The 26,140-nt window shown below is 45.1% G+C and overlaps 1 protein-coding gene across 1 annotated transcript; it reads left to right on the top strand.

The window, feature by feature from the left end:
- Positions 1–798: 798 nt before the first annotated feature.
- Positions 799–25,086, top strand: fibcd1a (fibrinogen C domain containing 1a). The gene is made up of 7 exons (XM_041194464.1): positions 799–855; positions 8,770–9,243; positions 11,901–12,063; positions 15,467–15,603; positions 20,111–20,207; positions 23,958–24,137; positions 24,827–25,086. The coding sequence occupies exons 1-7, from the start codon at positions 799–801 to the stop codon at positions 25,084–25,086; spliced, it is 1,368 nt and encodes a 455-aa protein (XP_041050398.1).
- The last annotated feature ends 1,054 nt before the right edge of the window (positions 25,087–26,140 follow it).

Below are 26,140 nucleotides of genomic sequence, written 5' to 3'. Positions count from 1 at the left end.
GGTCCTTGCACCCCTTTAGTCTTGTACTCCTTACTCTTTATTGTCTTTCCTTGTTCTTCTTACCAAAATGTATCACTTCACAGTTTTCTGCAAATTTCAACTTCTACATGTCCAGTCATTCTACCAGCCTGTCTATGTCCTCTTGAAGTTTATCACTATCCTCCTCACAGTTCACAATTCTTCCAAGTTTTGTGTTGTCAGCAACTTTCCCCCCTTTCTACCTATGTCATTGGTACTGATGTGGACCATGGCCTCTGGTCGTTCACCCTCCCCCCATCAGAATGCTGCAGCCACTCAGTGACATTCTTGACCCTGGCACCAGGGTGGCAACATACCAAGCTGGATTCATGTCTCTGGCTGGAGAAATAGCTGTCTTTTTTTGTCATTTGTTCATTAGATTCAGCTGTTGCTAGCTAGGCTAATATTGACTGCCCATCCCTAATTACCCTTGAGAAGGTGGTGGTGAGCTGCCTTCTTGAACCACTGCAGTTCATGTGTTGTAGGCCATCCACAGTGCTGTTAGGGAGGGAGTTCCAGGATTTTGACCCAGCGACAGTGAAGGAACAGCGATATATTTCCACGTCAGGACGGTGAGTGGCTTGGAGGGGAACTTCCAGGTGGCGATGTTCCCTTCCATCTGCTGCCCTTGACCTCCTTGATAGTAGAGGTGGCAAGTTTGGAAGATGCTGTCGAAGAAGCCTTGATGAGTTTCTGTTCCCCCAACCATTGAATCCCCTCTTACTCTCACGTTCCTAATCTTCCTCCTGCTCCTCGTATATCTGAGCCAGCCGTAGTGTCATGAACTTGGCTCAGGTTTACCTCCCTGTGGAGCCAAGGACCAGATTTTCAAAGCAGGTTGGTGAACCTGACACCTGGATGAATTCTGGGTCCCGAGTCTGTGCCTAAACTGAGCCTGTCTTTTTAAATGAAAAAGGGCTGATCGGGCACGAGTGGAAAATTCTGCCCTTAATGTCCATATCTGACAAAAATCTATCAATCTCAGTCTTGAAATTATTAATTGATCCCCAGCCTCGACAGCTTTTTGGGGGAAGACAGTTCCAGATTTCTGCTACCCTTTGCATGAAAACATCCTGATCTCCACAAAAGGGGAAATAGTTTCTCTTTATCTTAACGAACCTTCTAATCATCTTAAGCACCATAATTAGATCACCCTTTAATTGTCTGTATGCAAGGGAATGCATCCTCATCTGTGCAGCCTTCCGTGAGAATTTAACCCTTTTATTTCTCGCAATTCCCCCTTTCTCGGTGTTCCCCTCGCAGTTTCCAGTCTAATCTGCTTGATATGGAAGCAGGACACACATGATTGTTCCATGCCTGGCACTAGTTACCAAAAATTAACCTAATCAAACAGCCAAAGGTGTTCACCTTGCATGCAGTTTTTTAATCTTGCTTGCTTCCCTGCTTATGAAATCAATCGATAACATTTTTCATCTTTGCAATTCCACAGGGATATCATCAGCGACAACAACAGTAAAATATTGATATGAAATTCCATCAGTCAAATCCCGAAATACACAAGCAGCAATGTCAGCCTGGAATTCATGTTGTCAGGGGAACTCCCAAACATTAATTGCCATACATTCAGCATAGGAGAGAAGGAAAAACAAAAGATTATTTCTGCGGTAGTAGATAGATTTTTGTCATTAGCTCTTTTTAAAGCCAGGTGATCGGCGTCAGGGCACTTGCAGCAACTTGAATTTGGTTGCCAGTTCTCCAGGATTGCCCTGGAGTCTCCTAGAATTGAAAATTCCATCCCTGTGCAATTCTGCAAACAACTCCTGAGAGTAAAGTCGCGGAGATATTGAAAACAAATTATGGGCAGAATTTTACGTCCCGTGGTCGGGCACGTCTCTGACCTGATTGAGCGTAAAATCGCACAAGGTGACCTGGTATCATAGCCTCAGAATAAGGGGTCCATTTTTTAGGACTGAGACAAGGAGGGAGTTTTTCATTCAGAGAGTTCCGAATCTTTGGAATTCCCTATCCCGGAGGGTTGTAGATGCTCAGGCGTTGCGTATATTCAAGACAGAGGTCAATAGATTTTTGGGTACTAAGGGAATTAAGGGATTTGGGGACAGGGCAGGAAGATGGAGTTGAGGTTGAAGGTTAGCCATGATCATGCCAAATGGCAGAGCCAGCTTGAGGGGGAGAATGGCCTCTTCCTGCTCCATTTTTCTTATGCTCTTTGAATACTCCCGTTTATTAACTATAGAAATATTGGAAATGAGAGGAAAAAGGCTCTTTGATTGGATTAGAGACAGGATGCCATGTGAGAGAGCCTCCAGGAATATGTCCAACCAGAGCTGGCGTGGCGACCTTGCAGCTTAAAGCGATATAGACCTAACGGTGTTGGGAGGAGTCATTTCAAGACATTACTATTTTCCGTCAGGGCTCCAGTTCCTCAGTTCCCACCCACATCACACCCATGCTTCCACCGCCCCTCACACCAAACACATACAAGATGGTCCTTCATTACATCAAATTTACATCATTGAAAGAGGCCACTCAGTCAAGGCGCTTATACTTCACACGAGCTTTCTTCCACCCTTATCCCTCCGACACTATGGGCAGAATTTTCCCCCGTTGGAGGGGAAGTTCAGGAGCGGGCGCACCTCCAATCGGTGCCCCCAATCAGGGGTGTGCCGCCATTTTACATGGGGGGGCCAATTAAGGCCCGCCCAGCATGACGTCCACAAGGAAGCGCTCCCTGTGCAGGCTGTGGGGGGGCAGGGTGGGGGGGGGGGGGGGGGGGGCAGTTCTCTGAACTGAGAATGTGCTCTTTCGCCCATGTGGGTGAAAGAGCGCATTCATCTCCCTGTGGCTAAGTGCTGCCTCAGGGAGATCGGCTCCACATTAAAAAATGTTAAAAACAGAAAAAAAAAATTTCCCTGACATGTCCCCTGATGTGACACTGTCATATGAGCTGGGGCATGTCCATCACCTTTAGTTACACTTTTATTAAATTTTTAAAAACCTACATGAAGCCTCATCCTACCCGTGGATGAGGTCTCATGCTTTTTCCAAAGCCCACCAGGGCTCCCGGCCTGCCCGCCAACCTTAAGGTTGGATGGGCAGGTCCACTAATTACTTTAATTACTTTGTCAATGCCCCAATTGGCCATTGACAGGTCGGCGGGCAGACAGCTGATTCGGCTGTGCCCCCGCCGACCTGAAAATTGAAATGAGGTGGGGTGATGTCAGGAGTTCCGCCCAACGTCAGCCCACGTCATCTTACATGTCGGCGAGCGGGTCCCACTCCCCTGCTCACCAACCAGAAAATCCTGGCCTATCAGAATATCTCTTTTTTCTTTTTCCCTCATCTACTCATCTAGCTTCCATTTAAAGGAATCAATACTATTTGTGTGTCCGCTTCAGTAGGTAGAAAGCTCACCTTTGAGTCAGAAGGTCATTAGTTTAAGTCCTCACACTAGAGACTGGAGCATAGAATCCAGGCTAACACTGCAATGCAGTACTGAGGCAGTGCTGCACTGTTTGGGATGTTGTCTTTTGGATGAGATGCTAAACTGCCTGCCCTCTCGAGTGATCATAAAAGACCCCATAGTCACTATTTTGGAGCACCTTGGGTGTACCAAACCACATGGACTGCAGCAGACAAGAAGGCAGCTCACCACCACCTTATCAAGAGCAATTAGGGATGGGCAATAAATGCTAGCCCAGCCAGCGAAGCCCACATCCTTTGAATGAATAAAAATTAGAAGAGTTCTCCCGGTATTTATCACTCAAACAAACATCACTGAAGCAGATTATCAAGTAATTGCCACGTTATTATTTCTGGGATCCGTTAGATGAAATCAAACTAACAGGATCCTGGACCCAATACAATTCCCACCCCCATAAGCTCCCGGGTATTAATTAACACTTGATTGCCCCTCTGAAATGGGCCAGCATTAAAATTCATTACCTACAGTTCAAGAAAAAGATCACTACCACCTTCTAAAGGAGCAACTAGAGATGGGCAATAAGCCAACCTTGCCAGTGACGCCTACATCCTGCAACTAAATTCAACAAATTCAGAAACACCAGCTTTGGGAGTTTTTCTGCAAATTTGCAGAATTCAAGAAGTGAAATGCACTACACACATTTTGTGTGAAAACTCACAGGGATTGTCTCACTCATTAACCACCTGCCTTGCGGAAAGTTAATCAGAGAAACCATGAGCCAGGAACACTAACACCTGGAGGAGACAAGAACCTCTTGTCAAGGGAAAATGAGAACAGAGTAGAGCAAAGCTCACCAGCTCACCAAGGTTCCTTAGACAGCACCTTCCAAACCCATGACCGCTACTATCTAGAAGGACAAGGGCAGCAGACGGATGAGAACACCACCACCTGGAAGTTCTCCTCCAAGTCACTCACCATCCTGACTTGGAAATATATCGCCGTTCCTTCACTGTCGCTGGGTTCAAATCCTGGAACTCCCTCGCTAACAGCACCGTGCGTGTACCTACACCACATGGACTGCAGTGGTTCAAGAAGGCAGCTCACCACCACCTTCTAAAGGGCATTTAGGGATGGGCAATAAATGCTGGCCCAATCAGCAAAACCCACATCCCATGAATGAATAAAAAAAGATATGCGGTGAAGAGAGATGGTTACACAGTGGGTTGCTGTCTCTCATCTCAGAGCCAGAATGTTGTAGGTTCAAGCCCCACTCTCGTGTCTTGAGCACAAAATCCTGGTGCACAAGCTGAGTGCAGCATTGAGGGAGTCCTGCAGAATGTCAGAGGTGCCTGAACTGAAACCCTGTCTGTCCTCTCAGGTGGACGTAAAAGATCCCCTGGCCACTATTTGAAGAAGATCAGAGGATTTCTCCTTAATGTAATGATTAATAATTTCCCCCTCAACCGGCATCTTGAAAGCAGATTTTCGGGTTCATTATCACATTCCTGTTTGTGGGACCTTGCTGTGCGCTGTTTGGTTGCTGTATTTCTACATTCCAACTGTACCTATACTTCAAAACTACTCCATTTGTTTTAAAGCACGTTGGGACTTCTTGAGGTTGTGAAAGGTGCTATATAAATGCTGGTCCTTCTTTCACCATGGGTGGCTATTGTGAATAAAAAAATACATTGGTTTAATTAGAACTGATGTTTGGAACAGACACTGGGGCTTCAGAAATTACTGTAAACCCTGACAAGGATCCTGTCTCATTAAATTCAGCTGTAAACCCGAGGTGCAAAACAGAACAAAACCCACAGCATAAAGTCCTCTCACTGTTTTACTTATAATATATTTGCATTTTGACTCCTTAAGTACTGTGTCAACTTTAATTTCCATTAAACACTTTCAAGAGCCTTCAGTCAACAACTAGGTTGTATAGTAAAATCAGATTCATTCACTCAATCCCCTGGGGACTTTGGTTTCTAAGAACAAGCTCTTCATTTTTGAACTTGAATTTCAAATCCTTGCCCTTCCTGCTCCCCACCCAACTTACACATACGCCACAGAGTTTATTGCAACCCACGCAAAATCCCACAGCCCTGTCACCTCCATCATCAGCCTGCCCTGCCAGCAGTTTGTCTCTCAGAGTGGTGAATTTCAAATCTTCACCTTTGTCCTCATATCCTGCCCTCACCCAACTTCCACGTTCATCCTCATGTTTCTTGGTTCAGTGGGTAGCACTTTCACCACTAGTCAGGAGGTTGTAGTCAACTCTCCACTCCCAAGACTTGAGCCCATAATCTAGGTTGATGCTCCTACTCTGAGTGGTGTGTTTTTGATGAAATGTTAAAGCACGGCCCTGTATTCCCTCTCAGCTGGATGTAAAAGATCCTACAGACTACTTTGAAGGAGAGCAGGGGATTTCTCCACCACCCGTGTCCTGGCCAATATTTACCCCATAACCATCGTCACAAAAACCAATTAAAGATGATTAAAAGAACTGATACAGTTGAAATAGAGACACTATTTTCTCTTATGGAGTTGGTTGTTGGTGGGGGGGGGCTACGCAAGGTGGTGGTGGAGTCCAGAACAAGGGGGCAGCACCTTAATATTAAAGCCAAGCTATTCACAGAGGACACAAGTAACAACCCTGAAACAGCTGTAATTCAGGAAATGCAAGGCACTTAGAAAAATTGAAGGCAATCAGACAGAATCAACATGGTTTTATAAAAAGGAAATCATGTTTAACCAATTTATTGGAGTTATTTGAAGGAGTCACATGTGCTGTGGATAAAGGGGAACCAGTGGATGTACTGTACTTAGATTTCCAGAAGGCATTTGATAAAGTGCCACATCAAAGGCTATTGCAGAAGATAACAGCTCATGGTGTAGGGGTTAACATATTGGCATGGAGAGAAGATTGGCTAGCTAACAGGAAACAGACAGTTGGCATAAATGGGTCTTTTTCTGGTTGGCAGGATGTGAAGAGCGGTGTGGCCCAGGGATCAGTGCTGGGGCCTCAACTTTTTACATAAATGGGTCTTTTTCTGGTTGGCAGGATGTGAAGAGCGGTGTGGCCCAGGGATCAGTGCTGGGGCCTCAACTTTTTACAATTTAGATAAATAACTTGGATGAAGGGACGGAAGGAATGGTGGCTAAATTTGCTGATGACACAAAGATAGGTAGGAAAATAAATTGTGAAGAGGAGATAAGCCGGTTACAAAGTGACATGGATAGGTTAAGTGAGTGGGTAAAGATCTGGCAAAATGGAGTATAATGTGGGCAAATGTGAAATTGTTCATTTTGGCAGGAAAAATAAAAAAGAAGCTTATTATCTAAATGGTGAGAGATTGTAGAGCTCTGAGACTTGGAGGGATCTAGGTGTCCAAGTGCACGAATCACAAAAGGTTAGTTTACAGGTACAGCAGGTAATTAGGAAAGCTAATAGAATGTTATCATTTATTGTGAGGGGAATTGATTACAAAAGTAGGGAGGATATGCTTCAGTTGTTTAGGGCACTGGTGAGACCACATCTGGAGTATTGTGTACAGTACTGGTCTCCTTATTTAAGGAAAGATGTAAATGTGTTCGAAGCAGTTCAGAGAAGGTTTACTAGACTAATACCAGGAATGAAGAACAAAAATAAAAATACCTGGAAAAACTCAGCAGGTCTGATAGCATCTGCGGAGAGGGACACAGTTAACGTTTCAAGTCCAAATGACTTCATCAGAACTAAGGAAAAATAGAAAAGAGGTGAAATATAAGCTGGTTTAAGAGGGGGGTGGGGTGGGACAGGTAGAGCTGGATAAAGGGCCAGTGATAGGTGGAGATTACCAAGAGATGTCATAGACAAAATGACAAAGAGGTGTTGACGGTGGTGATATTAACTAAGTTCCTATATTTTCTATTCTTCTCTTCACCTCTTTTCTATTTTTCCTTAGTTCTTATGAAGAGTCATTCGGACTCGAAATGTTAACTGTATTCCTCTCCGTAGATGCTGTCAGACCTGCTGAGTTTTCCCAGGTATTTTTGTTTTTGTTCTAGATTTCCAGCATCCGCAGTATTTTGCTTTTAGCTAATACCAGGAATGGGCAGGTTGTCTTCTGTGAAAAGGCTGCACAGATTAGGCTTGTATCTGCTGGAATTTAGAAGAGTTAGGGGTGACTTGATTGAAACCTTCAAGATGTTGAGGGGTCTTGACAGGGTGGATATGGAGAGGATGCTTCCTCTTGTGAGGGAATCTAGAACTAGTGGTCGATGTTTAAACATAAGGGGTTGTGAGTCTTTGGAACTCTCTTTCTCAAAAGGTGGTGGAATCAGAGTCTTTGAATATTTTTAAGGGAGAGCTAGATAGATTCTTGATTAACAAGGTGGTGAAAGGTTATCAGGGGTAGGCAGGAATGTGGGTTTGAGGTTACATTCAGATCAACCATGACCTTATTGAATGGCGGAGCAGGCTCAAGGGGCCAACTCCTGCTATTAATTCATACGTTCGTATGCATGTCAGGAAGCATTTATTCACACAAAGGGGAGTAGAAATTTGTGGGACTCTCTCCCCCTCAAAAAACTGCTGAGGCTGGGGGTGGGGAGGGGTCAATTGAAAATTTCACAACTGAGATTTTTGCTGAGTTAGGAAGGATATTAAGGGTTATGAAAACAAGGCACTGAAATGACCATGACCTTAATGAATGGTGGAGCAGGTTCAAGGGGCCAAATGGTATCCTCCTATTGTTATGTTCCACAGACCCAGTGGCCCTGTCTACAGCAACAGTCCCACTGTCACGGCTTTCCAACACACTCCTGCTCAGCCTCCATCTTCCATCCTCTGTAAATTTAAGCTTATCTAAAGCACCGCTGCCTGTATCTTGATTCACAGCATCCCATTCACCCACCACCCCTTGGCTCCAAGTTAAGCAGTGCCTGAACTTTAAAATTCTCATCCTTGTTTTCAAATCCCTCCATGGCACTCATGCCTTTGCAATCTCCTCCAGCTCTGGAACCCGCCGAGGTTTCTGCTGTCCTCTCCTGTTGCCTTCTTGAGCATCCCCGATTTTCATCGCTCCATCATTGGCAGCCATTCCTTCAGCTGCAGGGTTCCTAAGCTCTGGAATCCCATACCTAAACCTTTCCATCTCTCTACCTCTCTCCTCCTTTAAGACACCCCATTAAAACCTACTTCTTTGACCAAGCTTTAGGTCGCCTGTCCTAATATCACATTATGTGGCTTGGTGTCAAAATTTTGTTTGGTAATGCAATGGGACACTTTTATGACATTAAAGGTGTTATATAAATGCAAGTTGTTGTTAAGTACTGGAATCCTAAATTATTAGATTCTCTTCTTGTTGCAGAAGCTGAGCTGTGGTTACATGCTATGTTTGGTCCTGCTTTTCCTGGCAGTGTTACTAGCTGTGGCAGTGACAGGAGCCCTCCTCTTCCTCAACCAGTATCACCATGCCGTGGACACCCCTCCTCTCATCAGCAGCAACCAGGACAAGACTCAGGCCCTGGTCACCATCGACCAGGCCGACAGCTCCAAGATCAACATCTTCATCGACCCCAACTGCCCAGATTACAAGGGCGACCTGGCCCGTCTGGAAGACCTCCAGTCATCTGTTCTCACTGCCGTGTTCAGTCGCGGTGATGAGGTGAAGGCGTCTGAGGGACAGGACAAGGCGCTGCTGGTCACCGTGGCGGACCAGGTGTCCCGGCTTACAACCCGCACAGCTCAGCTGAGGCAGGATTGCGAGACCTTGAAACAAGGCCAGGGCGGCTTGAGCCAAGAGCTGAGTTTGCTTCAGTCTGAGCAAGGCAGGTTAATCGAGGTAAGGCAGTGGAATCCAGAGCAACGAAAGGAAAACAAGGGTCTCAGATGCTGAGTTCACTTTAAAGCCTGTCGGGTCAGCAGATACACCTTCAAAACATGGACATTGTTACCCACTTTCCCAGATCCAGGGCAGCTGTTCTCTGCTATATCACAGGAAGGGAATATCCCTTAATTGAATCCTGTAGGTCACAAAAATCTTGGATTGACTTGTAGAGGCTGGGATTGTTCTTAGGGCAGGGAAGGATAAAGGAAAGATTTAGCAGGACGTTTCAAAATAATCAAGTGTTTTGATCGCGTATATAAGGAGAAACTGTTTTGAGTGGCAGGAGGGTCAAGGATCAGAGGGACACAGATTTAAGATAATTGGCCAAAGAACCAGAGGGGGAGCTGAGGGGAATTTTTTTTTTTTACACACACAGGGGCTGTTTTGATCCAGAATGCATTGCCTGAAGTGGCACTGGAAGCAGGTTCAATGGTAACTTTCAAAAGGGAATTGGATAAATACTTGAGCGATAAAAATAATTACAGGGCTATGGGAAAACAGCAGGAGAGTGGGACTAATTGGCAAGCTCTTTCAAAGAGCCAGCACAGGGATGATGGGCTGAATGGCCTCCTTTTGTGCTGTAAGATTCAATAGAAGATTCTTATCTATGGCTCCTTCAGTATTTACAAAATGTCTTATTATCACAATTGAAACAAGAACCACAGGGTGCAATTTTCCGCTCTGGAACTAAGCGGGCGGGGAAGTTGGCATGATTCCCACTGGGCAGTGGGGCAGATTTTCATAGCAGATCTTCCACTTTTCAACTCATTAATTACATGTCAGCCAGGAGCTCGTCAAATTTCATGGCAGGATGGGCAGTGATTCATCCACCCTGCTGTTACATCATGGGGGCGAAGGTCCTGGCTGTATACTTAAACAACACCCACACACACTTTCATTCACTGCAGGCCAGCTGTTGTGGTGGAAAGTGAAGCAATGGCCTCCGAGAAGAAACAAACCCTCTGCACCACGGTTCAGCGAGGCGTCCCTGGGAATTCCCCTCCAGGCCAGGAGGTCCTCTTTCCAAGGAATGGGAGCAGGAGGTCCACACGCCTGACCACAATGGCCTGGGAGGAGGTCACGTGGGTGGTCAGCACCCATGGCTTATAAAAGAGGACCAAAGAGGAAAAAGAGGAAAAAGATGAATGATCTCATACACTGCACCAGGGTAAGTGCTTGCTCCTCCCTCCAAACTCAGACTCTCATCAGGGCATCAGGCAGTCTAAGGGTTAGAGCCCATGGGGATGTCACACACTACCAGCACCGCATGTCTGCCAGCCACTTCAAGAACTCCAACTCATGTAAGATCTTGCACAAACGGTGTTTTCATTCCTGCCTGGGGAGGGCTCAGCACACACAGCAGGCATGCATGCTCCTGAACTGCTTTTTCATCCTTAGTGCTCACAGTCAATCCATCTGTCTTTATGCAGGACAAGATTTCCCATAATTGGCATGAGAGAAGGCGAGATTGGCCTCTCCCAACAAGCCAGTAAGGGTCCATCCAGTTTACATCTCATCATGCGGATAATGATTGTGAGTGACCTATAGTGTAGGTGTCTGCCTAGTCAATCACTAATTATCTCTTTTCTCTATTCCAGCTACCAACAAGAAAAGATGGAGGAGACCTCCAGCAAGCACCACAGCCCCAGTCCCCAGGCAACCTCAGTTGAAGATGCTGAAGACCTATCTGGTGAAGATCCATCACTACATTCACCTGCACCCTCCACCAACGCAGATACACGCCATCAAAGCAGGGAAAACAAAATTCCAAACTAATTTCCTGCCAGCAGGAAACTGACTTATGCCATCACGCCAAACTTTGTACCCCTGCCTGTCACACTTGCCGCCACTGGCAGGTGTGGAAATTTCCGTCCCACTTTTCGGAGCAGTATGTGCTTAAAATTACCAAGCAATTGGGATGGAGCAGCAGCTGTAACTTAGGAATGTTGGCTGTTGGCTTGAAGGACCATATTTGAATCAGGGGTTTCAGGATAACAAATCAGTGGCCCTGTTTTGCATCCCATCTTATTTTCTACCCTGTCGAAGTCAGCTGTGGCTCAGTGGGTAGCACTCCCACCTCTCTGAGTCATCAGTTCGAGTGCACGCTCCAGGGACTTAAGCAAATATTCTAGGCTGACACTCCAGTGCAGCACTAAGTTTATAATACTAATACTATGTTATATTATATTATAATACAGTATAATTATTATAGTATAATCATTCTCGTACTCATTTTCTTTATAGCAGTATTATAGTATAATCATTCTTGTACTCATTTTCTTTAACACTTTAATGCCGCTGGGTTGCTCAAACCCTCTAACAATGGTTGTAAATATGCACAAATTTAAAGGAAAACAATTTGACATAAGGTCACTTCTGTCTGGTCCAGCATAGCAAAAGTTACTAATGATATCAGAGATTGGGTGGGGAGAGGGAAGAACATGGAAGAGTCTGTTTGCTTTCTGATTGTTGTGAGAATGTGGTCCCAGATGGGCAACCAATGGCAGGATGGGTGGCAAGAGGCTGGAGGTCACATCATGACAGCTGGAATAGGTCCAATCTGAATTGGTAATTCTTACACGTTCCAATTGTTCCAATTCTTTTTCCCACAGCTGCTTTCGGAGAATCAGGTTAACTTGGTTAAGGTTGTGGGCTCAGTGAGCGATGCACTGGACTCCCTCCAGAGAGAACATCAGGGAGGAACCATGAGGTTCCTTGGGAAGGCCGACCTGATGAAAGGACCTGCCAGAGCCCGTCCCAGGGGCTGCCCGAATGGTGAGTTCACTAGCACCTTTGCTTGTCCCATTACATCCTTCATCCCTTCTCACCCATCAGGCAGTCTTCCCAGCTTTGTTGCAGTTCCATGGGAGACTGAAGGATTGAGCCTTTTACTCATGCTTGACTGAAAAAGGGAGAGAGAGAGAGAGAAAGAGAGAGAGACAGGAATACATTAACTAATTAACTTTAAAACACCTTACATGAACTCAGGGTGTTCTAAAACACTTTAAAGCCAATGAAGTACTTTTTGAAATGTAATCATTGTCCTAATATAGGATCTACAGCAGTCAGTTTGCAGACAGTAAGATCCCACAAACAGCAACATAGTGATGATCAGATAATCTTTTTGTTAAGCGATGTTTATTGAGGGATAAATATTGGCCAGGATACGTGCTCTTCTTTAAGATAGTGACTGTAGGATCTTTTATGTCCACCTGAGAGCACAGACAGTACCTCAATTTCTCATTTGAAACATTGCACCTCCAACAGTGCAGCACTCCCTCAGTCCTGCACTGGGAGGGTCAGCCTACATTTTTTGCTCAAGTCATTGGAGTGGGACTTGGCTTCACAACCTATTAACTCAGAGGCAAGAGCGCTATCCACTGAACCACATCAAAGTTATAAGGCTTATCAAGTCAAATCTGAATCATGAAATGAGGTGGGTTTCAGAAGAGCGATACTTAAACAGAAGAGGAAAGTAAATGGGATTGACATAGTGATGCAGGAAAACTGAGTTAATTGGTCAGTGTCTGTCAGTGCTGTGACTGGACATCATACTTACAGAATTACAAATGGGCCATTCCTATCAAACAGACATGCAATAACAACAACATGCATTTATATGGCACCTTTAACCTAGTAAAATGTCCCTAGGTGCTTCACAGGGGCATTATCAACAAATCTTCACAACAAGCCATATAAGGAGATATTTTAGGTAGATGAGCAAAAGGTCAAAGAGGTAAGTTATAAAGGACAATTTAAGAAAGGAGAGAGAAGCAGAGAGGTTTAGGGAGGGAATTCCAGAGCTTAGGGCCCAGGCAGCTGAAAGCACAGTCACCAATGCTGGAGCGATGGAAATGGGGGGATGTTCAAAAGGCCAGAAATGATGGAGGCAGAGATCTCGGAGGTTTGTGGGGCTGGAGAAGGTGACAGAGATAGGGAGGGGAAAAGCCATGGAGGGATGAGAACTTTAAAGTCGAGGCGTTATCGGTCAGTGAGCATGGTGAATGATGTGTGAACGAGACTCAGTGCGAGTTAGAATATTGGCAGCAGTTGAAGTTTACAGAGACTGGAAGATGGGAGACCAATCACAAGAGTATTGGAATAGTTAAGTCTGGATGTAAGAAAGGTGTGGATGAGTGTTGGGAATACTTTTACCAGTTCCTAGGTGGTCTACAGAATGTTGAATCCACATGGAGTATCTCCCCTTATGCTTAAAGACACCATATTCATGCAGTGTAGCGTGGGTGTTAGATTCATAAGTAACTGGATACTTCATGCCTTGCATTCCCATCTAAAGGTGATAATTACACAAAATATTCCAAGCAGGAAATCTTTGCAGATCTGTGTTTTTAAAGCTTAAATCTGGAGCCTGTCTTCCCATCTGTTCCCATTTATAATCAGTGCATAATGCTCACCATTTTCATTCCATGCAAAGTTCTTTAATGTACTTCAGTTGAGGCTAATTTAGTAATGCTCTCACTTATGGGTCAAGAATTTCTGGGTTCAAGTCCCCATTCCAGAGACTGGAGCAGATCTTTCAGACTGACACTCCAGTGCAGTACTGAGGGAGAGCTGCACCAGAACATAGGTACATAGCAACATAGGACTAAGGAGCAGGAGTACGCTATTCAGTCGTTCAAGCCTGCTCCACCATTCAATAAGATCATGGGCTAATCTGGTTGTGGTCTCACTTTCCTATCTGTTCCCTATAACACTTGACTCCCTTGTCCATCAAAAATCTGTCTATCTCAGCCTTGAATAAATTCAACGACCCACCCTCCACAGCTCTCTGGGGAAGAGAATTCCATAGACTAATGACCCTTTGAGAAAAAAAATTCTCCTCATCTCCATCTTAAAAGGGAGATTGCTTACTCTTAAACAGTGTCCGCTAGTTGTAGTCTCCCCCACCTGAGGAAACCCTTCCGGTATTCCCATCAGGATCTTAGATGTTTCAATAAGGTCACCTTCCCTTCTTCTAAACTCCAGTGGGTGTAGCCCCAACCTGTTCAACCTTTCTTCATAAGATAAACCCCTCATCCTAGGAATGAGTCAAGTGAAATGTCTCTGAACAGTTTCTAAGGCAATTACATCCTTTTTCAAATGAGACCAAAACCATACACAGTAATCCAGATGTGGTCTCACCAAGCCCCTGTATATGCCATCTTCCACAGTCAGAGGGACAGTACAGAGGAGCGCCGCACTGTTGGTGGGTCGGGTCAGTACATAAGGAGCGCCGCACTGTTGATGGGTCAGTATAGGGGAGTGCTGCACTGTCAGAGGGTCAGTACATAGGGAGCGCTGCACTGTTGGTGGGTCAGTACAGAGGGAGCGCCTCACTGTTGGAGGGTTAGTACTGATGGAGCATTGCACTGTTGGAGGATTAATACTGAGGGAGCACTGCACTGTCAGAAAGTCAGTACTGAGGGAGCTCTGCACTGTTGGAGGGGCAGTACTGAGGGAACACTACACTGTCAGAGGGGCAATACTGACAGATTACTGCACTGTCAGAGGTGCAGTACTGAAGGAGTGCTGCACTGTTGAAGGGTCAGTTCTGAGGAAGCGCTGCACTGTCAGAGGGTCAGTACTGAGGGAATGCTGCACAGTCAGAGGGTCAGTACTGAGGGAGTGCTGCACTGTCGGAGGATCAGCACTGAGGGAATGCTGCACTGTCAGAGGGTCAGTACTGAGGGAGTACTGCATTGTCGGAGGATCGGTACTGAGGGAATGATGCACTGTCAGAAAGGCAATCTTTTGGATCAGACATTAAATTGAAGCCCTGTCTGTTCTCAGGTGAATGTAAAAGATCCCAGAGCCACTATACTGAAGAAGAGCAGGGAGTTCTACCTGGTGTCCTGGCCAATATTTACCCCTCAATCAATACCACAGAAAAACAAATGATCTAGTTATTAGCACATTGTGTACAGCAACCTCTCACAAACAGCAAATTGGCTGCTCTGTTTCCTACATTAAAATAGTGACTGTGCTTTAAAGGTGCTTTGTTGGCTGTGAAGTACTTTGGGATGTCCTCAGGACATGAAAGGCATAATATAAATGCAAGTTTCTCTTTCAGCTCTTCATTTTCTAACCTCTAATAATCTTTGTCATTCCAAATGCTCGAATGAACATTAGAAATTAATTCACTAAAACTGTCTCTTTCTCCTTTGGAAATCCCTTACAGGTCCTCGCCCTAGAGACTGCTATGATATCTACATGAGGGGACAGAGGGAGAATGGAATCTATTCAATTTTTCCAACCCACTATCCAGCAGGATTTCAAGTCTCCTGTGACATGACGTTGGCTGGGGGAGGTTGGACTGTGAGTATTCGATCCCAGCTTGCAAAATCAATGCTGAAAGTCGCATCTTTTTCTGAAATTCCATTTTCTCTTCCAAATCCCGTTCCATTCTCTCTCATACCAACATCCAAAATATGAGCAGCAGTAGGCCATTCGGCCCCTCGAGCCCACTCCGCTATTCAATAAGATCATGGCTGATCAGTTTGTGTTTTGAATTCCACAGTCCCATCTACCTCTGATAACCTTTGATTCCCTTGCCTAACAAGAATCTATCTACCTCTGCCTTAAAAATATTCAATGACCCCCCATCTCCACCACCTTCATAGGCAGAGAATTCCAAAGTCGCACAACCCTCTGAGAGAAAAAAATTCTCCTCATCTCTGTCCTAAAAGGACAACCCTTAAATTTAAAACAGTGCCTCCTAGTTCTGGACTCACCCACAAAAGGAAACATCCTTTTCACATCCACCTCGTCAATAGTGTTCAGGACCTTACTTACTTCAATCAAACCACCCCTCACTCTTCTAAACTCCAGTGGAAACAAGCCCAGTCTGTCTAACCTTTCCTCACAAGACAACCCACTCATCCCAGGTATCAATCTAGTAAACTTCCTCTGAACCGCCTCCAACGCATTTACATCCTTCCTTAAATAAGGAGACCAAAACTGCACACAGTATTCGAGATGTGGTCGCATCAATGCCCTGTATAACTGAAGCATAGATTTCCAGCATCCGCAGTATTTTGCTTTTATCCTTACTTTTATGTTCAATCCCTCTCGTAATAAAGGATAGCATTCCATTAGCCTTTTTAATTACTTGCTGTACCTGCATACTAACTTTTTGTGACTCATGTACTAGAACACCAAGATCCCTCTGCACCTCAGAATTCTGCAGCCATTCTCCATTTAAGTAATACTCTGCTTTTTCATTCCACCAGGATGCTGCCTGGGATGAAACATTTAAGTTATGAAGAGAGTTTGGATAAACTTGGTTTGTTTTCGTTGGAGCAGAGAAGACTGAGGGGCGACCTGATCGAGGTGTACAAGATTATGAGGGGCATGGACAGGGTGGATAGGGAGCAGCTGTTCCCCTTAGTTGAAGGGTCAGTCATGAGGGGACATAAGTTTAAGGTGAGGGGCAGGAGGTTTAGGGGGGATGTGAGGAAAAACTTTTTTACCCAGAGGGTGGTGACGGTCTGGAATGCGCTGCCTGGGAGGGTGGTGGAGGCGGGTTGCCTCACATCCTTTAAAAAGTACCTGGATGAGCACTTGGCACGTCATAACATTCAAGACTATGGGCCAAGTGCTGGTAAATGGAATTGGGTAGGTAGGTCAGGTGTTTCTCACGTGTTTATGCAGACTCAATGGGCCAAAGGGCCTCTTCTGCGCTGTGATTCTGTGATACCTGCCGGTGAACAACTTCACATTTTCCTACATTGTACTCCATCTGGCAGATTTTTGCCCACTCACTCAATCTATCTATATCCCTGCAACCTCCTTCTGTCCTTTTCACAACATACTTCCCTACCTATCTTTGTGTCATCTGCAAATTTAGCTATCATGCCTTCACTTCCCTCATCTAAGTCATTGATATAAACTGTAAAAAGTTGAGGCGCCAGCACTGACTCTTGCGGGATTCCACTCACCACATCCTGCCAATCAGAAAAAGACTCATTTATGCATACTCTCTGGTTTCTGCCAGCCAGCCAATCTTCTATCCATATTAATATGTTACCCCCTACACCATGAGCTTTCATTTTCCATAATAACCTTTGATGTTGCACCTTATCAAATGCTTTCTGGAAATCCCAGAACAGTAAATCCCCTATATCCACTGTGCATGTTACTCCTTCAAATAATTCCAATAAATTAGTTAAACATGATTTCCCTTTCACAAAGCCATGCTGACTCTTCCTGATTACCTTGAGTTTCTCTAAGTGCCCAGCTATAACCTCCTTAATGATCAACTCTAACACCTTCCCCACAACAGACATTAAGCTAACTGGCCTAGTTTCCCGTTTTCTGCCTCCCTCCCTTCTTGAATAGAGGGGTTATATTTACCAATCTGATGAAGTCCAACAGAACACAGAGACCTGTCAGCCCGCAGCTCCATCAGTTTGCTCAGTACCACTTCCCTACTGACAGTAATTTCACCAAGTTCCCCTGTCCCTTCCACCTCCTGATTTGCAGCTATTACTGGAAAGCTTTTTTATCCTCTAAAAGGAACACAGAATCAAAATATTTGTTCATTTCTTCCGCCATTTCCTTATTATCTATTATTAACTCCCCCACTTCACTCTCCAGGGGACCAACACTCACTTTACTTTCTCTTTTCCTTTTTTAATAGAAACTCTTGCTATCCATTTTTACATTTCTTGCTAGCTTCCTCTCATCCTCTAATTTCTTTCTCCTGATTAACCTTTTAGTAGGCAGATCTCTGCGCTCCTCCAGCTCTGGCCTCCCACAATCTGGCAGTTGTGTCTTCAGCTGCCTGGGCCCTAAGCTCTGGAACTCCCTCTCTAACATGCTCTAATTGTACCTCCAACATATGGACTGCAGTGGTTAACAACACCTCCTCAAGGGCAATTAGGAATGGGCAATAAATCCTGGCCATGCCAGTGACACACATGTCCCACAAACAAATAAAAGGAAAAATCCCTCCATAAATCTCTCTGTTGCTCCCTTCTTTAAGGTATTCCTCTAAGACTACCTCTTTGATCAATCTTTCAGCCGCCTGTTCCAGTATCTCTTTATGCTCCTCGGTGTCAGATTTTGCTTGATAATCACTCCTTTTAGTCGGCTTGGGATGTTTCGCTACATTAAGGGCACTATATGAATGGAAGTGGTGGTTGTTGTATGAGAGCATTCTCTTACATTGGTTGCCAACCCTCCAGGATTGCCCTGGAGTCTCCAGAAATTGAACATTAATCTCCCGGACACTGCAGCAAGCAAAACCCAGGAGACAAATCACTGGAGCCATTGACAAAGGTTGTGGTTAATGCCCAAAAATTGAACACCTTATGAATACGCACAATCAGGAAGCTGTTTTAGTGGAGGCTGCTTTTTCAGTTTTCATCTTGTGGCTTAGCCTCGTAGCTCTAACCTTTCATCGCCTCACAGCAGCATCAAACCTCGACACTAACAAAGCTCTGAATTATGATGATGACTCAGGAGGCCTCCACGCATCGACTCAGCAAATCCTGCACTTCCACAACTCTCCCTCCACTTCAAAGGGGATGTTGTATTAAGGCAGAGCAGTAGGATTAATATATCCAGGTTTTTTTGATGGGCTCTGGAAGTCTGTGGGGAGAGGATCTCTTCCTTTACACATTCATTTCTGTAATATTGTTCTTGGCAGCACCAGGGCTACAAGTTCTTCACAGCGGCTCCCATCTTTATATCTATCTTGGCTACAGTCACAGTAACAAACATCACAGGTGAGGGAGGCCATTCAGCCCCTTTAGCTCATCCATCCTCAAAAACCGACAGACTCACCTACCCCATCCATGGTCACAGCATCTAATTGCTTCTTGACTCAATGGAGATATATTTTCCTTCAGTGCTTTGATCACTCTGTGTTTCAAAGTTCTCTCTGACATCAGTCCTGAACTCACCTGTTACCAGTTTGTACCAGTTCCATTGGGCTGCCATCAAGGTTTTGATTTGAAATAGTAGCTCATGATTTACCCTTTGCATTGCACCTTGTATCAAGATCCAACTGTGGCTCAGTGGGTAACACTCTGGTCTTTGATGTTGGAAAGTTAGGGGTTTCAGACCCCATTCCAGGGAATTTAGCACCGAATCTAGGCCAACACTCCCAGTGTAGTACTGAGGGAACACTGCACTGTCAGAGGGTCAGTACTGAAGGAACACCACACTGTCGGAGGCTCAGTACTGAAGGAACACCACACTGTCGGAGGATCAGTACTGAAGGAACACCGCACTGTCGGAGGGTCAGTACTGAAGGAGTCCTGCACTGTTGGAGGGTCAGTACTGAAGGAACACCGCACTGTCGGATGGTCAGTACTGAAGGAACGCTGCACTATCGGAGGGTCAGTACTGAAGGAACGCTGCCCTAATGGAGTGTCAGTGCTGAGGGAATGCTGCACTGTCGGAGGCACAGTGCTGAGGAAATGCTGCACTGTCGGAGGGTCAGTACTGATGGAGTGCCATACTGAGGGAGCACTACAATGTTGGAGGTGCCTCCTTTCGGGTGAGCTAATAAGGCACAGCCCCGTCTGCCTTCTTTAGTCTGTGCCCATTCTCTCTGTGGGGCTGGAATTTTCCAACCTCCCGCACAGTGAGTTCCTCCACGGCGGGTCCGGAGAACCCACATCTGTGGGACTGGAAGGTCCCCCTGGCCCAAGGGGCTGGAAAATTCCGGCCTGTGTCTCCCACTTGATTAGCCAAGTTAGGAAGTGCGGAGAGGAGGTGACCACACCCTGTGGTGATTGTTTTGTTGAATTTTGAGTGCTCGTTTGCACTGTTTGATATTCACAGCTCTCCTCACATCTCACTGTGTTTTTTGCAGGTGTTTCAAAGGCGGAAGGATGGATCAGTGAATTTTTTCCAAGGATGGGATGCCTACAAGAATGGATTCGGGAAGATTACAGGAGAGCACTGGTTGGGTAAGTGTACATGTTTTATTAGGAACAGGAGGAGGCCAGTAAGCCCTCTCAACCCTGTCCTACCATTCAATTAGATCACAGCTAATCTGTGCCTTAACCCGATTCACCTGTATTGGCTCCATATCCCTTAGCACCCAATAAAAATCAATCAATCTCAGCCTTGAAAGATCCAAACTCTCCCCACAATGTCCAGAGCTTTTTTGAGGGTGGGGGATGTTTCTCTGACAGGCTAGGCTTGTATCCGCTGGAGTTTAGAAGAGTAAGAGGTGACTTGATTGAAACATATAAGATTCTAAGGGATCTGGATGGATGTGGAAAGGACGTTTCCTCTTGTGGAAGAATCTAGAATTAGGGGTCACTGTTTAAAAACAAAGGGTCACCCATTTAAGACAGAGATGAGGGGAATTTTTTTTCTCTCAGAGGGTCCTGAGTCTTTGGAACTCTCTTCCTCAAAAGGCAGTGGAAGCAGAGTCTTTGGATGTTTTCAAGGCAGAGGTGGATAGATTCTTGATAAGCAAGGGGGTGAAAGGTTATTGAGGATAGGTGGGTATGTGGGGTTGAGGTTACAATCAGATCAGCCACGATCTTATTGAATGGCGGAGCAGGCTCGAAGGGCCGAATGGCTGACTCGTGCTCCTGATTAGCCATGTTTGTATCTTGTGTCAATGATTTACTCTGATGTGCTTGTGTCAGCTTGGTTCACCGGCAACACAAGTTTGAAGATGGTTTCTGTCTTCTCAGGTGGACATAAAAGATCGCAGGAGAGCAGGTGTGTTCTCCCTGGTGATGTCCTGGCCAATATTAAACCCTCAACAAAAGTCACAAAAAACAGACTTCAGCACTTTACAACCAATGAAGTACTTTTGAAGTGCAGTCACTGTTGTGATGTAGGAAACGCGGCAGCCAATTTGCGCACAGCAAGCTCCCACAACAACAACGGTATAAAATAACCAGATAATTTTTTTTTAATGATGACAGTTAAAGGGATGAATATAGAATCAATGAATGGGTACGGCACAGAAGGAGGACATTCGGCCCATCGAACCCATGCCAGATCTCTCCAAGAGTAATTTAGTTAGCCCCATAGTCCCAGCCCTTCTCCACTGCCCTGCAAATATTTCCTCTTCAGGTGTTTATCCAATTTATTTTTTAAAGCTACGTTTGAATCTGCCCTCGCTACACTCTCAGGCAGTGCATTCCAGATCCGAATCACTCGCAACATAAGAAGGTTTTTCCTCATGTCACTGTTGGTTCTTTTGCCAATCACCTTAAATTGGTGTGCTCTGGTTCTCGATCTTTCCACCAATGGAATCTATCAATTCCATTCAAACCCCTCACGATTTTGAATATCTCTATCAAATCTCCACTCAGCCTTCTCTTCTCCAAGGGGAACAGCCCCAGGCTTCTCTAATCTGTCCATGTATTTGGCCCAGGATGCTGGGGTGAACTTCTATTTCTTTGAAATATTGCCATTGGATTTTTTACATCCATTGGGCCTTTGTTTAACATCTCATCCAAAAGACAGCACCTCCTATAGTGCAGCATTCCCTCAGTACTGCACCAAGAGGCTCAGCCTGGATTATTTATTTTTTCATGGGGTGTGGCCATCAGTGGCAAGTGGCTTGCTAGGCTCTTCAGAGGGCTGCTAAGAGTCAACCACATAGCTGTGGGCTGTGGGTCTGGAGTCACGCATAGACCAGGTAAGGAAAGTAGATTTCCTTCCCTAAAGAGCATTAGTAAGCCAGATGGGTTTTTGCAACAATAGCTTCGTGGTCACCATTAATAAGATCAGTTTTCAATTCCAGATTTTATTAATTGAATTTAAACTCCACCAGCTGCCATAGTGGGACTTAAACCAATGTTCCCTGGAGCTTTAGCCTAGGCCTCTAGATTACTTGTCCAGTGACATTACCACAATGCCACTGCCTCCCTCAGTATATGCTCAAGTCTCTGGGGTGGGATTTGAACCTATGACAATAGGGCTCAGAAGTGAGAGAAACATTCACTGAGCCACAGTTAACACAGAGCAATGGTGTGAATGACTAGAACAGGCTGTTCTACATAAAAACAACAGTTACACTTGAACGATAATTATGTACCATGGAAAAATGCGTTGAAATGCACCTAAATACTTCAGCCCCTGTCATATTCCAATTGATTGGATTCCTAGCGCACCAATCCCACAAGGTGAAGGAGCTAAGCTGGTAGTCTATTAATATATAAACATCGGGTTGTTCCAGTCCACAGAGGCTACTGAAACTGTCAGAATGAGCATGGTTTGACTCTGCTGACTTTAGCTTCGCAAATTCTGAATGCAATACCCTGTTTGATCAGTCATTGACAAGTGATGCACATTGTCATGAACAACAATCCCTGAATAATTTGAGGGGCTTATAATTCAATTCACATTACAGCCAGGTAAAAGATGCTGTTTTTTTAAAATTAATGCAAAGCTGTTTGACTCCATCTGTCTCCCTCTCCCCACTGCTCAGTATGGAGACCTAAACAATTTTCATTTACAGGCAAAATCCAGCAGTTGACCTTAACTCAGGAGACGATCTCAATTCTGCCACTGAAGGATTCCACTGAAGGTGAGACAGGTGGCATCACTAGAACCATAGAAAAGAGAGGCCATTCAGCCCATCGTGTCTGCACCGGACGAACAAAATAAAAAACTAGCCCCCCGTTCTAATCCTGCTCATCCCCAGCTAATACTCAATACTATTCTCCCAATTGCACCGTCCTCATTAGCTTTTACTCTGTGTGCTATTTGATCCAGGCAGGGAACCAATTTGTTTTATTTCTCAAGAGAAAAATGAAGAAACAGTTGCATTTCTATAGCACGTTTCATGACCACAAGACTTCCAAAAGCGTTTTACAGCCAATTAAGTACTTTTGAAGTGTAGTCACTGTTGTAATGTAGGAAAACAGCAGCCAATTTGTGCACTGCAAGCTCTCACAAACAGCAACCTGATAATGACCAGATAATGTGTTTTTATTTAAATTATGTTGATTGATGGATAAATATTGGCCAGGACACCAGGTAGAACTCCCCTGCTCTTCTTCAATTAGTGGCCATGGGATCTTTTACATACATTGAGAGGAGAGACAGGGACTCCTCTGAAAGACAGCACCCCTGAGAGTGCAGCATTCCCTCACTACTGCACTGGGTATGCCAGTTGGCAACATGGGCTTGAAGCTATTTAAACCCACAGCTCTCTGCCTCAGAGGCAAGAGTACTACCAACTGAGCTACAGCTGACAACCAATGACTGTTGATCGATAGTCGACAAGATGGTAGGAATAGCGATCAAGATTCACCTGCTGCACCCACTATCTGCGATAACGCTTCGGGACCCAGTTCCTTCAACTGGATTTTGATTGCGATTCCTCCCCCAAAGCCACGACCCTTTGCTGGCTCACACCAGACTCCCGTTGCAAATTCACACCAGCAATTGAGGAGCGCATCAGAGGGATTCTCACCAGCGGGATTTCATGGTCCCGCTGAAGGCGACAGACTTTTGAATGGCTCGTCGCATTTTACGGCCCCGCACCTGCCGCGATGAGGCCATTAAATTCCTCCCTCAATGTCTGGAATCCTCTTCTGCCCCGATAACCTCCTCCTTACACCAACACCCTCTTGTCCCCCTCATAACTTCTCTCTGACCCTGATAACATCTTCCAATCCTCTGCACTGCCAACCTCGTGATTTACCCTGTTTGCTGAAAATTAATCTTCATTCCCTCCTTAGGTTTGAAGAGGATTCACGCTCTCACCACTCAGTCACAATACGAGCTCCGTATCGAGATGGAAGACTTTGAAAACAGCACGGCCTACGCTCAGTACGGGATGTTTGGGATTGGTCTGTTCTCTGTCGACCCAGAGAGGGACGGTTATCCATTGACTGTGGCAGAGTACTCCGGAACTGCAGGTCTTAACACCCTTTCTGACTCAAGGACTGAAACCCGGTGAGACCCTCCTGGGTCAGGGGAACACAAGGTGGGGTGATGAGCGGGCATGAGGAGATTATTGGGGGAAGATGAAAAGTTTATTGAGCAAGGAGGAGATTATCAGAGAGTGCAAGGTGGTTGTGGGTGTTGGGAGGGGGTGGCAGGAGGAGGTTATTAGGATAGACCAAAATGTTTTACAGCCAGGGAAGGGAGATACTTTTGAAATGTAGTCACGGTTGTAGGAAATGCAGCAGCCAATTTGAGCGCAAGTCCCACAAACAGCATCAAGATAATGTTTTATTAGTTGAGGGATAAATATTGCCCAGGACACCAGGGAGAACACCCCTGCTCTCCTTAAAATAATGCCATGGGATCTTTTACATCCACCTGAGAGGGCAGATATGGTCTTGGTTTAAGGTCTTATCTGAAAGAAGGCACCTCCAACAGTGCAGCACTCCCTCAGTACTGCATTGGGAGTATAGCCTAGATTTTTAAGTCTCTGGAGTGGGAGTTGAACCTCCAACACTCTGACTCACAGATGAGAGTACTACCAACAGAGCCTTGGCTGACAACAAATGGTTGCAGAGCAATAGGTTTCCAGATGGTAGGGACAGTGCAGACAAACAATGTCATTCAATCCGTTACAGTAACCACTGGTTTCTTTCCTCAGGGGACTCCCTCCTGAAGCATAGCGGCATGAGATTCACTACCAAGGATCGGGACAACGATCACTCAGAGAATAACTGTGCCACCTTCTACCGTGGGGCCTGGTGGTACCACAATTGCCACACCTCCAACCTCAATGGCCAGTACCTAAAGGGCCATCACACCTCATATGCAGACGGCATTGAATGGTCCTCCTGGACTGGCTGGCAATATTCCCTCAAATTTATTGAAATGAAGATCAGGCCAAGGAACGGAGGCCAATGATGAGAGGTTTAGCCATGTGATCTGTTAATCCTTGATTGTTACAAAGTTGTGAGCCCATGGAATACTTTAACACGTAATTCGAGCAAAATATTACATAGAAACACACACTTACAAAATCTCACTCACTCACATACACTCACAGCCACACATGGACTCTCACTCACACTCTTGTACTCTTTCATACAGACACACCTGCAAACATACACAAACTCACACATACTTTCTGTCATACAGACAGACCCGCAAACATACACAAACACAGACACACTCTCTCATACAGACACACCCGCAAACATACACAAACACAGACACACTCTCTCATACAGACACACCCGCAAACATACACAAACACAGACACACTCATTCTCTCATACAGACACACCTGCAAACATACACAAACTCACACATAGACACACTCTCTCATATACACACACACACAAACTTACACACATGTACACACTCTCACACACAAACTTTCTCTCACACACATATTATACGCAAACATGTGCATATATACATTATGAGGAGAGATCACATAAAATATAGAAGGTCTGATGATCTGATTGAGGTTTTTAGGAATTTGAAAGAAATTGGTAGATAGAGAAAAACATTTTCCACTGATGAGGTGGGGAGGGGTGGATGATGTCGAAGACAGGGAAGACACAAGTTTAAAATCAGAGCCAAGCCAGGACCAAGGAAATACTTCTTCACAGGGTGATGGAAGTGTGGAACTCCCTCCCACAAAAAACAGTAGATGCTAGCTCAATTAATAACTTTAAATCTGAGATGGATTGATTTTTGCTAGACAAGAGTATTAAGGGATATAGAGCCAAGGCAGGTAAATGGAGTTAGGGCACAGTTCAGCCATGATCTCATTGAATGTTGGAACAGGCTTGAGGGGCTGAATGGCCATCTGTTCCTACGGTCCTATATAAATATATAGATATCTTGTGATGTCATTTTTATCTGTTGCTAGGTGCTGCTATGGTGATAACTCAAAGCATCCATATCCTTTAAAATGTTCTGGTTCCTTTTAATGTAATGGTTCCTACAT

This window comes from Carcharodon carcharias, chromosome 8 (genome assembly GCF_017639515.1).
Source record: "Carcharodon carcharias isolate sCarCar2 chromosome 8, sCarCar2.pri, whole genome shotgun sequence".
NCBI lineage: Eukaryota > Metazoa > Chordata > Chondrichthyes > Lamniformes > Lamnidae > Carcharodon > Carcharodon carcharias.
Note: the sequence above shows the minus strand (reverse complement) of the source record. Positions and strands in the feature narration are given on the sequence as shown.

What these genes read in the sequence shown, in the direction of transcription:
- fibcd1a (XM_041194464.1), top strand. Translation starts at nt 799, where the DNA reads ATGAACTTGGCTCAGGTTTACCTCCCTGTGGAGCCAAGGACCAGATTT. An exon ending in AGCAAGGCAGGTTAATCGAG is followed by an intron (nt 9,244 to 11,900) that starts GTAAGGCAGTGG and finishes TTTTTCCCACAG; the next exon opens with CTGCTTTCGGAGAATCAGGT. An exon ending in TCCCAGGGGCTGCCCGAATG is followed by an intron (nt 12,064 to 15,466) that starts GTGAGTTCACTA and finishes AATCCCTTACAG; the next exon opens with GTCCTCGCCCTAGAGACTGC.